This window comes from the organism of the source record quoted next, unplaced genomic scaffold (genome assembly GCF_019419815.1).
Source record: "Pyrus x bretschneideri cultivar Hongxiangsu unplaced genomic scaffold, Pyrus_bretschneideri_v1 Contig21, whole genome shotgun sequence".
NCBI lineage: Eukaryota > Viridiplantae > Streptophyta > Magnoliopsida > Rosales > Rosaceae > Pyrus > Pyrus x bretschneideri.
In genome coordinates, this window is record NW_025999513.1 from 2,563,401 (window position 1) to 2,579,358 (window position 15,958).

General features: G+C 39.0%; 1 protein-coding gene across 1 annotated transcript; it reads right to left on the reverse strand.

Moving 5' to 3' along the window:
- Positions 1-1,915: 1,915 nt before the first annotated feature.
- LOC103961138 (dymeclin-like) lies at positions 1,916-15,524 on the reverse strand. Its single transcript, XM_009373662.3, has 18 exons — positions 15,026-15,524; positions 12,989-13,231; positions 6,381-6,444; positions 6,169-6,298; positions 5,941-6,085; positions 5,569-5,817; positions 5,396-5,480; positions 4,669-4,771; positions 4,329-4,454; positions 4,137-4,250; positions 3,781-3,899; positions 3,540-3,627; positions 3,366-3,458; positions 3,153-3,242; positions 2,917-3,036; positions 2,721-2,812; positions 2,370-2,427; positions 1,916-2,203 (listed from the first exon to the last, which is right to left on the reverse strand). The coding sequence occupies exons 1-18, from the start codon at positions 15,228-15,230 to the stop codon at positions 2,123-2,125; spliced, it is 2,205 nt and encodes a 734-aa protein (XP_009371937.2). The 5' UTR covers positions 15,231-15,524; the 3' UTR covers positions 1,916-2,122.
- Positions 15,525-15,958: the final 434 nt, after the last annotated feature.

A 15,958-nucleotide genomic window follows, 5' to 3' on the forward strand; every position in this document is an offset into this window, starting at 1 on the left:
TTGGTTGCTTTGGCCTTCACTGAGTATGTCAAGGGTGGGACTCTTGTTTGATTAGGTCTTGTAAAAGTATCTCCAATGTAATTGGAAAGAAGCTTAGGAGTTGTTTGGTATTCGATTTGAAAATTATCTCTAGTTCTTAAAACAATGAACGTAACTAGTACTCATTAGTTTAAAAAAACGAAGAAATTGAATCCAAAAAAAATACTAAACGAGCAGTAAATTAGGGAAAATTATTGTCATTTCATTGAAACTTAACGACTACAACAAACATTGAAACTAAGAACAAATAACAGCATGATTCAAATTCATAGTTTCTGCAATGCCATGGCAAGGGTAACATCATCCCAATTGGCAGCCGTTGGTGCTACTAACTTCGCATAGTCGTGGAAGGGCTTGAATCCGACCTGAAACCCCTCGCCATAATTCTCTCAATTTTTTCTCCAAACTTGCCCGACGCAGAAGGAAGCCTCTTATTGTCATCCTTGGCCTTTGCGGAAATGGCTTGCCCTTTTTGTCCGTCACGATCACCACCTGCAACCGAACCACCATATTTCAAGCGTTTGTTAGCATGGGCCACCAACAATGCCATCCCTGCAGCAACCGCTGCCACATTTATTTGTTCATCGCATTCATCGTCCGAATCATCTAGTAGCATCTGCATAACCATGCTCCTCCTCTTGTTCATTGTAATATTGAAAGATGAAATTGTAGCAAGTAAGGTTCTAAAAATTGTTAGGTGCTAGTCGGGCGGTGGACAGGAGCCTAGTTGGGTGCCTAGGCGGATTTATATAAATTTATTATATATCTTGTAAATAAGTGTCTATTTACACCTAACAAAAAACTATACTTACATAGAGAATACACAAAGTATATACATCCAAAAAAACCTTGTATGTTTAGTTATTTACAAAAAAAAAACCTAACCTAAAGATGATAAAAGATTCGACAACGAACTCCTAGACATTTTGTTTAATTTATTATATATTCTCATTTCTCCATCCATTATTTATTAAGAAGTAATTTTCTTTATTCATTGAATGATTTCTGATTCTAACACCGAAACCCAATTACTCTCATCTTATTTTTGTTTATGCCGTCAATTCCAAAGTCTCATCCCTTCTCTTCACTTCTCCCTACCCAAACCCAATTACTCTCATCTTTTTCTTTAAGCCGTCAATTCCAAAGTTCCATCCCTTCTCTTCACTTCTCCCTACCAAAACCCAATTGCTCTTATCTTCTTTTTCTTTATGCCGTCAATTCCAAAGTCTCCATCCCTTCTCTTCGCTTCTCCCTTGGTTTAACCAAGCCTTGCCCATTTACCCTCTCCCTGCGGTGTTGTCCTGTCATCAACCAAACAAGCCTTCATGTTCATCAAACCTCAGATCCCGACCAACCCAATCCAAAAATCAACTGAATTGTGTAGGTCAGTGTAGTGGTGATCCCCAATGGCGATGGTTTCAAGAAGTTCCAGACAGCTCCCTCTCTCTTCTTTCAACAATAAAATTGCAGATCTCTCTCCCTCAACAAATCACTCTCTTGTCGTCAGTACAAATGAGTTTTTTTTTTTTTTTTTGGTTACAAAACCAAGATGCTGCCGTGGCTACCTAGCCTATGTTGCCCGCCCAGCGGCCGCCACAGATTAATAGCCCTTCCGATTTGTTGAACAATTTCATAATAATCGTGGCGGAAGCCCGCCGTCTAGGCGCTAGACGGCCGTCTAGCCCGCGTTTTAGAACACTAGCAAGTATGAAGCTTACGATGAGATAGAAAAATAGTGCATGTCAGACTGGCCCTCAACTTTATATAGACAGAATAATTGAACTGCAAATTGCAACGGATAGATTAACGGTAACATGTTCTGGGTACAAATACGACAAAAGGAGACAAAAGGAGACAAAAGGAGACAACTTATCGGTAGAAAATGAGCATCTTCTCTTTATTCACCATTACAAGGGAGATTTGGATTTTGGAATACATTTTCGTGAAAGACCTAGTTGCGTAGCGTTGCAAACATTTACACAGAAAAGAATGACAAGAATACATCTTTGCTACTATTTCACGTATTTACACATCCACTGACAAACCTCAATGTCTCGTCTTGCGGCATCTTTAAGTGTTGCATTTACGGATCAAGAAAGACTGCTTGCTTGGTCGACTCCCCATTTACGTAATCGTTGGACTCCAGTTCATATTCACTCTGTTTCTGCACAACACCAAATAATTGTTACTAGAACAATAATCAAACATGCTGACGGAGAGAATATTAAGAGACTAAATCAACTAAAGACGGGACTATGCAAATCAAATTTCATGAAAGTATACGCATATATGCCTTTGCCAGCATATGATGCTTGCAGATATGTACATACTTCGGAAGGAGGATCAACTGGAAACAAATTTATGGATCGAGGATTGAAATTGAGTGTGCTGCAAACACATGAAAGAAAACAGATGTCAGTTAAAAAGATGACCCAAAGACAGCACCTAATCGCAACTGCACTCAACCCGCAAGGGATGCAAAATGGATAATAAGATTCATAATTAAATCGATGAACATCCAACATGTTCAATATTAACACGGGAAGTTCTGCACCGTGCAAAATTGACTAATATATAACCTATTTCAAATAAGGACGCGGGGGAGGGGGGGGGGGTGTGGGGAATGAGCACATTGTTGCTTTTTATTTTTTTCCCCTCTATAAGGAGAGAAGACAGTTTACCAGCGGGATAGAACTAGCTGCCACAGGTACGGAATAAAGAACTCCTCCGGACGACTCTCTTGTTCATATGTGAACCGCAACTGAGTAAACATCTGAGAAAACAAGATTTTCATGACATTATAAACAATCTCCAGGTAGCAACTGCGCTCTCAGGCCAAATGAGAATTCATTCTTTTCATTTCTTTTCTTTTTTCACCTTCATCCCTTCACCCCGCCATGATCTGCAATTCATTATTATGACTCGGAGTACTTTCTCTACTGACCATTCACCATCCGTTCTCTGGGCATCCATGCGACTATTGAAAAAATCTAATACCTACAAAGCCAAACAAACAATACAATTCAAATACACTAAGAAAAAATGGTCCAAGTATTTGCCAAAACTTGCCCATTTATATAAAAACAGGATATGCTACAAGTTCTGTAACATACAGTGTAGATGTTTTCAAGCAGCTCGCTGAAGCGTGGATGATTCCTGAAAGGCTGAAAAACCTCCTGCCTGTGCATTATTGCATATACAACCTGTCCATTGCATACAGTGAGGTATACGGAAAACATAAACTTTACAATGTGATAGCATTAATAATTTTGTGTGAACAATATAACACTACACACACAGACCCCTGCTAGTGTACATGATAGTACCTCAGGATTTCGTGGCAGGGCATAAGTCAAAATTGCATTTAATATTTCAAGGACTAGTCTCAAGAAGTCGGTATATATATGCATCTCCGTTGACTGCAAATGGAAAAATTTTAGCTGAGTCGACAAAAGAACGTGAAAGGGTGACAATGATAAGTTAAGGAATTCTGTCATTACTGTATCATCTGCAAGTCCATTTCCTTCAAATGGGTTGCCTTTGGCTAATCGCATCTGCTTATCTCGCATTTCTGCTAATTTGTTATACCTAAATCAAATGTTACACAGAGAAATATTTTTAAATATGTTAACAAAAACTCATGCCAGAAGTGTATGAAAGAATAACATTGTAAACCACAAAACAAATAGAAATGAAAAATATAAAGCTCATGGAAAACACCATAGACATAAAAGGGCATACTTTCGAGAGAGCATATCAAAAAGGCTGACCAATCTCTGGGATGCATATGCACTCAAACGGTGGACATGAGGTGCCATGTTCGCCAAAGTTGCCAGACAAGTTGTATGGAGATAAACATCCTATAACAATTTAACAAACCAGACATGATAATTAGGTAACTTACAAATCTTCAAAGAAATGCTGCACATGAACATACCACCCAAAAACTATTGTCATGACTTTGTTAAAGTATTTAAAAGCTTAATCTTGAGATTTTACATCCAATTGACATAAATATCAAGTCATATAAGCAATCTGACAATAACACTCGCAAGAAAATTAATGAAAGTTCACAGTGAAAATGGAAAGATGGATACCCGCAACTTAGATAGGTTATACTGCACTGTCCGTATCAGAGTAATGACCATTAAGGAACCAAGAGATGTCTGATGGAGGAGACGTTCTTTATACCATGGCACACTAGGAACTATCTGTTGACGTGATAAATACATTAATAGGAGCCTTATGTATAAAAAAATTTTGTGCTGGCTACCGCAGGTGATCCTTACCAATTTGTGAATGCTGGCATTAAAAGAAGAATCCTGACTAAGTATGAGAAGAATAATCAGCAACATGTAGATTTGATTAGGTGTCCTCTTTGGAGCATTGTATAAAGCTTCAAGAATAGGCATCAACTGTTTATTTCATAAAACATATTAGCATCAAGTTTTCCTATCAATGTAGAAGCAAACAGAAATGACTAGTCCAAAATAACATGAAACACAAAATTGGTAAATCACTACCTATGAAATATAGCCAAAGACTAATACTTGAGCACATAATAAGGCAGAAAAACAATATGCATCTTAATAACATTTTTTCATGACATGATAAGCTTCTGTTCCATACCAGTGTATCTAAATCAGTTCGCACCAAGACATACTCCAGAAAGGCGGCATTCCCTTGCAACAAAGAGTAAAGTAAAAGAGCAGCAGCCTCATCAGCCAAGTACCTGCAGAAAACACAACAAAACTGTTTGGTGATACTCAAAAAACACAAACGGGAAACAAACTTGGAGCAAGGTTGAAATAAGGAATAGAGATTATATATGTTTGAATTAAGAATTAGAGATTTCTATTTTCGCTCTTGAATTGCAACTTGGAGGTTGAACAAGGATAACATATCGCACCCATGTAAATCAAGATGAAACCACAGAGGCATTTGAATCTAGGCAACAACCTATTGATAAATAGGTAATTCACCGACTATGTAGGAATCAAAGATATAAAAGTCATGTGCAACCAAAAGAAAAAGATAAAAGAGCCATGCACATGAATACCACATTGAACTAATTTGTCAACTATATACAAATTACAAAACGATATTCATTTTACCTCGGTTGGAGTTAATGGTACTCACTGGTATATATCTACGTGGTATTTTTGACATCTCCCTTGGAGATGGTCTATAACAAAACATTTTTCCTCTCCCACACCACTAAGATCTTATTAAACCCTAATTTGGTGTCAACAATCTTATTGTCTACATAATGATGCAGACAAAGAGTTAGCCTATACTTGATAAATAGTAAATCTAATCTAAAAATAAAAGAATAAAAGGAAAGAGAGCCACTCACATCCCAAAAGCATCAAACAGAGAGGCAAAAGGTAACCTCAAAACTGGACCAATATGTGCATTACCCTCAGTATCTGCTCGATCAACTGCAAGCAAGGAACATATCTACTCAAGTTATGTGAATATACCTTCGAAATAAGATTACGTAAAGAGACAGACAAGAAAGTATCTCACATTCAACATCTGTTGCATGTTCCAACGCCTTGCAGTAAGGGTTGTCAGAAAAATGTGTACTCCCTTTCAAAAGGGAGTCTGAAGTAGTTGTATCATTACTTTTATCTGTAATTGGTTCATTGCCCACAACACATTTACGATAATGAATGAGAATAAGTAGCACGTGGAGACTGCTGTCTGCCAACAGACTTCTTGAGCCTTCACCTCTTGAACTGACAAGAAAGTTGAATGGCAATAACATGAAATTTGCTGCATATCAAAAATTGATGTCAACAACTCCCTGAGAAATTGAAGTTTCACTACTGCCCAGGTAAACAACCTTTTTATAAGCAAACAATAAGTTTTAATAATGCATCAAGGATACCGCCATACCAGCTGCAGAACCAACTCTTTGTAAAACACCGGGCTGACTTCCTTCAGAATATACAGAATAAGATGCACTATTTAGGGATATGGAAGGTCCCGTAATGTAACTGAGGAGCAGTCTACGGACAACCAAGAGAACCAAAGAACTTTCCTGAGCATTGCAGAAGTGGTGTAAGATAATTGAAACAACGGAATATTTGGATGAAACACAACCCAAGAGTTTCATCAAGTAACCTGAGACATTGCTGCATCGATAAATGGGTTCACATCTTCCGGTCCTGGAGACGGCCCAGAAAGAAGCTGAGTTGACATTGCAACCAGCATGAAGTTAAGCAGCTCCAAATGAAGGAGGTACGTATCAGGACTGGTGACAAAGATGATACATAATTAGAAAAAACACAACATAATCTCAGTGATAAGGAACAAATGGGTGCTTGAGGATGTACCTTACATCTATTGACCCAATAAAGCTAAGCACACTATGCATAACAAATTCCTGAATGTTTAAATCTGCAAAATTGATAAACAAAAATAACTATAGATTTATGTTGTGGTCATATATATCATATTTTAAAATCAAATGAAGCCTAACCCAGGTAATAAAGATAAATAAACCAACAAAAAAGGAACATAAACATAATTGAACTCAGAAAGATGGTGGAGTACCCAGGTAATAAAGATAACCAAACCAAATAAAAGATAAAACACATGGTTGAACTCGGAAAGATGGTAGAGAAGAAAGGCAAAAGCTTCAAAGATAACCAAACCAAATGAAAGATGAAACAGACATAATTGAACTCGGAAGGATGGTAGAGAAGGAATGAGTTTGCAGAAGAAAAACAAAGTCTTCAGCAGCATGTAGACAACAGTCGTCATCAGCTTCATTCAAACCAATCTTCTCTTCAGTCCCTGTCACTAAGAGAACGAGATTTCCATGTCCAGAATCACCATGACAAAGGCATGATAAAACCCTAATTTTAGGGCAAGACAAGGAAAAGGCAAGACAAGGCAAGGCAAGACAAAGACCAATTAAGGCAAGGGAAGGCAAGTTAAATTCTGGCAAAGGCAAGGGCAAAGCAAGGCAAGGCAAAAGTAAAGTCAAGGGCAAAGTAAGGCAAAGGCAAGACAAAACCAATTAAGGCAAAGTAAGGCAAGGTAAGGCAACACAAAGCACAGGAAGGACAAAGTAGTGGAAGCATCATCTTATCACATCATCATGCATATGACATCCAGGTACTTGTGCATGAACTTCATCAACAACATAATCATCGGCAGGTGTATGGCCTGTGGGTACATAAAGATATTTAGCTTCGCACACCCACAGGGAAGCAAGCACAATAGGGTTCAATCTGTTGAAAAAAACCCGCACACTGGATCTTGTTCTTTGATGTAACCAACGGCAATAGACTAAACTAGCAAATATAGAAAACTTAGAAACACACAAGAATTATACTGGTTCGGCAGAACTTATGCCTACGTCCAGTTGTGATTTCCCTAGGTAGAGAAATCACCACTTCTTTGATTAATAATAGAGATTACAGAACTTATGCAAACCCTAGAACTAATCTCAAAACTCTCTGCTGTTTTTCTGTTTTCTCTCTCTGCTGAAAATCAGCCTTGCCGCACCCTATTTATAGATATAGGGTTGGCTTACATGTCCTTTACAGATTATAATTCCTATTCTAAGTGGAATAGGAAAATAGACTTCCTTTCCAATTCCAAATAGACTTCTAGGATTTCTAATCTAAATTGAATAAGGAAACTAAGATTCTTTCCTAGCCCTTTTAGGAGAAGAATTGGTGCACCCTTTCCCTAAAACAATCCTAAACAGAAAAGGACACAAATTGACGAGCCAAAAACTAACAATCTCCACCTTGGTGAGTCAAACCAAGTCTTGATCGTTTGCACCCCAGAGTATCTTTGAACCTTCTTGAAGTAGCTCTGGAAAACTTCAAGAGTCTTCACCTTGGCAACCTCCTTCTTGCCTCATTGCACCTCAGGTGAGGAGGTGCTCCACTTTAATCAATCAACGAGATTGATCAAGTTCAAACAATGCTTGAACTTCTTGGCCGACACTATCTTTGTAAGGAAATCTGCGGCATTGTCATCTGTATGAACCTTTTCAATCCAAATTTCCTTAGACTCCACCCAATCTCTGATTCTGTGATACCTTGCTTCAATGTGCTTTGATCTTCCAGAAAAAACCTGATTCTTTGCCAAGTGAATGGCACTTTGACTATCACACTTAAGCTTCACACAATCTTGAGTGATTCCCATTTGACTAACTAAGCCACTAAGCCAAATTGCTTCCTTTCCAGCTTCGGCCAATGCAATATACTCTGCCTCTGTGGTCGATAAAGCTGTAATTGGTTGCAGTAGTGCCCTCCAACTGATTGGTCCTCCTGCGCATGTAAACACATAACCAGAAGTTGACCTTCTCTTGTCCAAGTCCCCTGCATAATCGGCATCCACATATCCTAGCACCCCTGCATTTTCCTTTTGCTTCTCAAACATAATCCTTTGTCGCCAAGAACCCTTCAAATAACGCAAAATCCACTTGACTACATCCCAATGTTGCTTTCCTGGATTTGCCATGTATCTGGAAACGACACTGATTGCTTGAGCTATGTCAGGACGTGTGCATACCATTGCATACATGAGGCAGCCCACGGCATTAGCATAAGGCACCTTCTTCATTTCTTGTTGCTCTTCCTCGGACGTAGGACACTGTTGTCCACTTAACCTGAAGTGTGCTGCCAAAGGAGTCGAAACTACCTTTGCTTCTTGCATGTTGAACTTCTCAAGAACCTTCTGAATATACTTGGCTTGTGATATCCAAATCCTTCCAGCGGTCCTATCTCTCTGAATTTCCATGCCAAGGATCTTCTGTGCGGCACCTAGATCCTTCATGTCAAACTCCTCGCTCAACATCCTTTTCAAGTCTTGAATTCTAGACTTGTCTTGACAAGCAATTAACATGTCATCCACATATAGCAATAGCAATATGATCATCCCATCTTGGAACACATGATAGTACACACAACAGTCATACAAACACCTTCTAAAATTAATTTTCAGCATGAATGAATCAAACCTCTTGTACCACTGTCTTGGAGACTGTTTCAGGCCATACAGGGACTTCCTTAGCTGACATACTAGGTTTTCTTTCCCATATTCAACAAACCCTTCTGGTTGAGCCATGAATATCGTCTCCTCTAAATCCCCATGAAGAAACGCTGTCTTCACATCCATCTGCTCAATCTCCATGTCATGCTGAGCTGCCATTGCTAAAAGCAATCGGATAGAAGTATGCTTGACTACAGGTGAAAAGATCTCATCATAATCCACCCCTTCCTTTTGTGAGTACCCCTTAGCCACGAGCCTTGCTTTGAATCTCACGGCATCTTGTTCATGTAGTCCTTCCTTTTTCCTAAATACCCACTTGCATCCAACTAGCTTTCTGTCTTTGGGTTTAGGAACCAACTCCCAAACAGAGTTCTTGTAAAGAGACTCCATTTCCTCTGTCATAGCACTTATCCAACTATCTCGCTCATCACTTGCTATAGCTTCTCGATAAGTAGTCGGATCTCCTTGACTAATGTTAAGAGCATAATTAACTTCGTTTTGGTCAAACCCAAACCTGTCAAGTTTCTTCTTGTTCCGCTTAGGTTTGTCCAGTGCTATGCATCTTTGGAATGCAGGTGGATTGTTGGGTGGAGTTTGACTCCTTTGGGATATCTGGCGGATTGGAGTACCTTCAATCTGTCCTATTTCTTGCTCCACCTGATTCCTAACTGGTGAATGATGCTGATGCTCTTCTTCTTCCTCAAAACCATCAGATTCGGCCTCTTGCTCAATTTGCTCCACCTGAGCTTCTTCCTCATCTGACCTGATTAACGGAATCTTTGTTGCTTCTATTTCAGCATCATCCTTCTTCTCCCTACTGCTCTCGACTTTATTCAGAGGCATGGTTGTCTCATCAAAGACAACATCTCGACTGACAACCTTTTTCCTGTTGTTGAAATCCCAAAGCTTGAAACCCTTCACTCCTTTCTCAAAACCTAGGAATATGCAATGTATAGACTTCGGTTTGAGCTTGGACCTTTCATCACTTGGAATATGTGCATAAGCACTACAGCCGAACACCCTGAGCTTGGAATAATCCACCGGCTTCTCAGACCATACCTCTTCTGCACTCTTAAAACCGAGAACTGTAGATGGTGATCTGTTAATCAAATAACTTGCATGATTAACAGCCTCTGCCCAAAAACTATCAGGCAATCCTGCATGAAATCGCATGCTCCTTTCTCTCTCCATGAGAGATCGGTTCATCCTCTCAGCAGCTCCATTTTGTTGGGGATTCTTCTTTACTGTGAAGTGCCTTATGATGCCTTCCTGCTTGCAGTAATCGGTGAACTCCTTACTTGTATATTCACCTCCATTGTCACTTCTCAGATACTTGATCTTTCTTCCAGTTTGATTCTCGGTTTCTGTTTTCCATTCCTTGAACTTCGCAAAAACCTCGGATTTCTGCTTCATGAAATAAATCCAAATCTTCCTAGAAAAATCATCCATGAAAGTAACAAAATACCTGGCTCCACCATTTGATTTAGTTGGAGCAGGACCCCAAACATCTGAGTGAATATAGCTGAGTCGCTCCTTACTTCGGCTATCTGCACTGCTACTTGCGAATGATACCTTTCTTTGCTTCCCAAGAACACAGTATTCACAAAAGTCCAGTTTGCAAGCTGACACGCCTTCCAACAGGCCTTGCTTGTGTAATTCTTGCAATCCCTTCTGGCTTATGTGCCCGAGCCTATGATGCCATAGTTCAGTCTTGTCTTCTATACTTTGATTTACAGAAACAGCTGCTCCCCCGACTATAGTGGTCCCAATTAACTTATACAACTTATTGGGTTGTAGGTCACCCCGCATTACCACTAGCGAACCTTTGGTTACCCTGAGTCTTCCTTTTTTAGATTTGTACCCATAACCGGCCTCATCTAAAGTACCCAAGGAAATCAAATTCTTTCTTAGTCTAGGGACATACCTGACGTTCCCCAAAGCTCGTATCATCCCATCGAACATTCTGATTCGAACAGTGCCGATTCCTCTTACAGGACATGAAGAATCATCCCCCATTAAGACTTCCCCGCTGCTGACTTCTTTGTAAGTATCGAACCATTCTTTTACTGCACACATATGAAACGTGCATCCAGTATCCAAAATCCAATTGGAAGCCTTGGAGCCCGATGTTACCGAAAGAAGTTCCCCGTCACTCTCATGTTCGGTGACTGCACTAGCGGAACCTGAGCTTCCTTCCATCTTGGCTTTCTTTTCTTTCCAAATCTTGCAGTTCCTCTTCCAATGATCGGCTGAACCACATTCGAAGCAACCTTCCTTCTTTTCCTTTTTCTTCTTGGATTTTGACCTACCTCTGTTGCCAGTTTTCTCTTCCCTTGTCTTTTCCCGCCCCCTCTCCTTGCCTTTGGCATAAAGGCCTTGAGAGCTTTCAGTTATATCATCTAGTTTAGCATATGACTGAAGAGCTTGAATTACGTCTTCAAGCTTCAAGGACTCTTTTCCAAACATTAGAGTTGTTCGAAAGTGCTTGAAAGACGAAGGTAGAGACCTTAGCAGGATGATAGCCATATCATCATCTTTGTAAGTTTCTTCGACTTTCTGAAGATTAGCTATGCAATTCTGGAACCTGCATACGTGATCTTCAATATCACCTCCTTCTTCTAGTCGAAGCCCGAATAGTTCATCCTTTAGAAAAAGTTTATTGGACACGGTTTTGCCCATATAAACATTCTCCAATTTTTCCCATGCTTCCTGGGCAGACATCTTTTCGGTGATGTGTGACCGAACTGATCTTGTGAGATGGATCTCGATGGAACTCTTGGCCTTCTTGAGAACCTTATTCCATGCTGCTTCTGTCATGCTTTCCGGCTTCTTACCATCAAGTGCATCATCCAAATCCTGCTGTATCAGTACGTTCTTCATCATCCTTTGCCAGTCCGTGAAGTCATCCTTGCCGTCAAAGGGTTTTAACGCAGGTCCTTGATCCGCATTCATCTTCCCTTTTAACATCGTAGAACACCTTGATCCTAGCTCTGATACCAATTGTTGAAAAAAACCCGCACACTGGATCTTGTTCTTTGATGTAACCAACGGCAATAGACTAAACTAGCAAATATAGAAAACTTAGAAACACACAAGAATTATACTGGTTCGGCAGAACTTATGCCTACGTCCAGTTGTGATTTCCCTAGGTAGAGAAATCACCACTTCTTTGATTAATAATAGAGATTACAGAACTTATGCAAACCCTAGAACTAATCTCAAAACTCTCTGCTGTTTTTCTGTTTTCTCTCTCTGCTGAAAATCAGCCTTGCCGCACCCTATTTATAGATATAGGGTTGGCTTACATGTCCTTTACAGATTATAATTCCTATTCTAAGTGGAATAGGAAAATAGACTTCCTTTCCAATTCCAAATAGACTTCTAGGATTTCTAATCTAAATTGAATAAGGAAACTAAGATTCTTTCCTAGCCCTTTTAGGAGAAGAATTGGTGCACCCTTTCCCTAAAACAATCCTAAACAGAAAAGGACACAAATTGACGAGCCAAAAACTAACACAATCAAGGACCGAATTTGGCTCTGATGCCAAGTTAAACAAAGTATTTTAGAATTCCGCACACCTCAAAAATCTTCTCCATATGGAGGAATTTATAGAATACAAAATACAAACCAAATTGAACAAGTAAACCTATTCCCTTGTCGACTTTCCAAAATAAAATGTCTAAAATACTAACACCTATTAACCAATCTGCATAGAAGTAGGTTCTATTTGATTCGCAAGACCACAGTTACCATCAGACTAGGAAGGAGAGTAAACTACCCTTTCACCTACCAAGTCTCATGACATTTTGAATAAAAAATTTATGATGGAATTTCGTGAAGATTCATAAGAAAATCATAAACGGGCTTTGACAGAAACTCATTCTTGGATTGATATTAATTATTGTCAACAGAATACAAGTGAAGTACCTTTTGAAATATCTGTTGGCATTGGCTCACTTTCATCAAGGGATAAATGCAACTCTTCAATCTTCTCGTCCTTTGCATTTTCAATGAAGTACTTTAGAAAGATGGATGAGATGTACACTGCATTTACAGCCTTCATATAAACAAGAGAAGGCACACTAGAAGAAGTTGAAATCGATTCTTGCAAACACCATGCCATGTGGATCAAAATCTTTGCAAGATGCCTGGTATGATAGTTGTTTCGTGCTGCAAATGAGGGAAAATGAGATATAGAAACATAAATATATATATATATATATATATAATATAACAAAGAGCCAGATAAGCACATGCATATAAGCTAACAGACGGTCAACTGGAAATGTGTTTAAAATGGATTCTCATGCACATTTCTAGAACTTACAAGAATTATGGGTGCATGCTTGGTACGAAAAGAGTTACCAATCTCAAGATTCAAGAAGCATGACCAAATAATATCATCAAAACTTTACATAACCCTTTTGGAAAAAGGGGAAGCTCAGCAAACAAATCATTCAATACCCAGAAGCAAATCACAATTTTTCACATTTTGCGGTAACCTTAAACAGTCATGATTGAGTTTGTGATATATTTGCCAATTTGCAAATACTTACAGGATTTAAATTCTGAAAAATCTTGTGTTCCCACAAATGGATTATGGGTTTGGATTCACCAGAGTTCATTCTTTTGGCTGGGTTATTTAGAAAGTCATCTGAAAAAGTGTTTTAAGTCACTGCTCAACCTATTAACCAACATCTAATATTTCTAGGAGTTCATCCCATAACAGTTTTAGGTTCCATTGTAGATATTTAACTTTCATAAGGAGAGATATGAATCTAATTTGATAACATAGGTGCTTTGACAATCTGACCAGAAAACATTCAGGTAGTGAGCACTATGGCTGCTCTAAAATAAATACTATCATTTAATCTACCCCACTATTTCTATATACACTCGGGCAGAAGTTTGGACAATTCTCTTCTTCGCTTACTAATTGATAGAAGGAGTGATTGGTCGTATTGCTAAATGCTATTGAACTGGAGCTAGATATTCCTTTGCTCAAAACTTTATAGTCCTTATTTGTATCTACTATGGAAGAGTGAAATAGATAAAAAGCTTAAATGCTTTGAAAATAAGGCTCCCAGAAAGAAAAAAATTTAAATAAAATGAACAATAGCTTTTGACAACAGTTTTCAACTACATATCAAAGAGCATTGGTGATGAAGGAGCATTCAACAAATTAGAGTTTTTCTACTTTCTTATGTGTGAGGCACAGCAACCTTGCAGTGATTCCAAGGTACCTTCAGGGTGATGCCAAAATTTTTCTAATTTCTCTAGTGGAGTGATTCCAATGCACCTTTGGTGTGATGCCAAAGGCCAAAGTGAGTCCGGATCTTCTTCTAGATTCCTATCTATTTATACTACCCTACATCAATTGGGGGATCTCAGTAACCCACAGACGGTTTAGTATTTTTCTCAGTCTGACAACCAGTCCAACAGAAAGCCTCTTGTAGAAAGATCCTATGGCCTTGGTTTAACACAAGCTCAGAATTAAGCAGTTAGGTAAGCGTAGGAAGTCTCTAAAGACCGAATCTCGAACCAAAAGGTATTTTGTACATGAATGTATTCAATGTATGAGGAAAAAAAAAAACAAACCAAATTCCGCACGGCACAAGTTTTTCTCCACTAATTTCTGCCCCAAGATAGTTGCTTTTTTTTTAGTTATTTAATTAATTATTGTGCTCTGTGCAGTGGATTAAGTAATTTTGGGTCCATTGGGGGACAATTAACTGTCTCTAACAACGGTTTACACTCTAACAATCAAAATCTGTTAACCTACGTTGATCCTAATCCTTATTAGAACATTCATAATCAATATCCAAAACTACAAACCGACAGAGTCATGGTTCGATTTCATCATTAATAATGCCAATGCCGTAGATAACAGAACCCTTATTGCATTTTTGGTGCGCAGTAATATAAAGGGAGCGTTTTGTTATATAGAGATAGAGATTGACGAACCGAGAGTCTGGCAAGCTTGATGAACGCGGTCAGGCTGCCACTGGAGGTTGAGAGGGAGTTCGAGGAGTTTATTCCAGAAATCGGAGGATATTGGAAACGACTCGTCGCCGATGAAGGTAGTAATAAGGTACTCCGCCGTGTCAAGTGGGCGCGCGGCGAAGCTGCTTCTGCTGCCCCAGCGCGGCGTAGAAGGCACGGCTCCCATTTCAACAAATGCAGAAAAGTCGTATTGTATGCACCGAGTGAAGAAAATGAACCGACGACGACTAGGATAAAAGGGCCGGCGAGGAGATCTCGGAGGTGCAATTGGCGGAGGTCGTCAATGGCGATGGAATTACAGAGAGTGTTTGGGGTTTGGGGGTTTAGATCTTCGGCGGAGATTGAAATCGAGATTTGAGGCGTTTGCTCGCACCGGTGGAGAAGACGAAGAAAGAAAAGGGATGCTTGCAAAGGAAGGTGTGATTTAAGCACTTTCCAGAGAGGTACAACTGCGAGTCTACGACTTTGGGAGCATTTATCGGTTTTGAAAAAAACGACAATGCGTCGTCCAAATTTCATTTCATTGTACTCCCTTGTTTAATTTCCCTTTTTACCCTCTATAATAATTTTTAGGTATTTCTCAATTTTCTCTCCTACTTATAAAAAGCAGTCAATTTCCTCTCTAAATTTTAATTTAGTTGGTTATCTCCCGAATTTTTATAATTAAGCAATTTCTCCTGGCATTAGATTTTGGAATTTTTCATCTAATTTTCTATCCATTTTGATCACTTGGCAAATGTTTAATGGTAATGAAGTAATTTTATTCCTAATGTGAACAACATATTGCTTTTTTCTTCTTCTTTTCCACTACGTGACTCTATACACCTTTTGTTTGAATTAGTCATGGGAGTTTAGTTAGTAGTTTACCAAAATAAAATTACCTTTTCGCCCTCA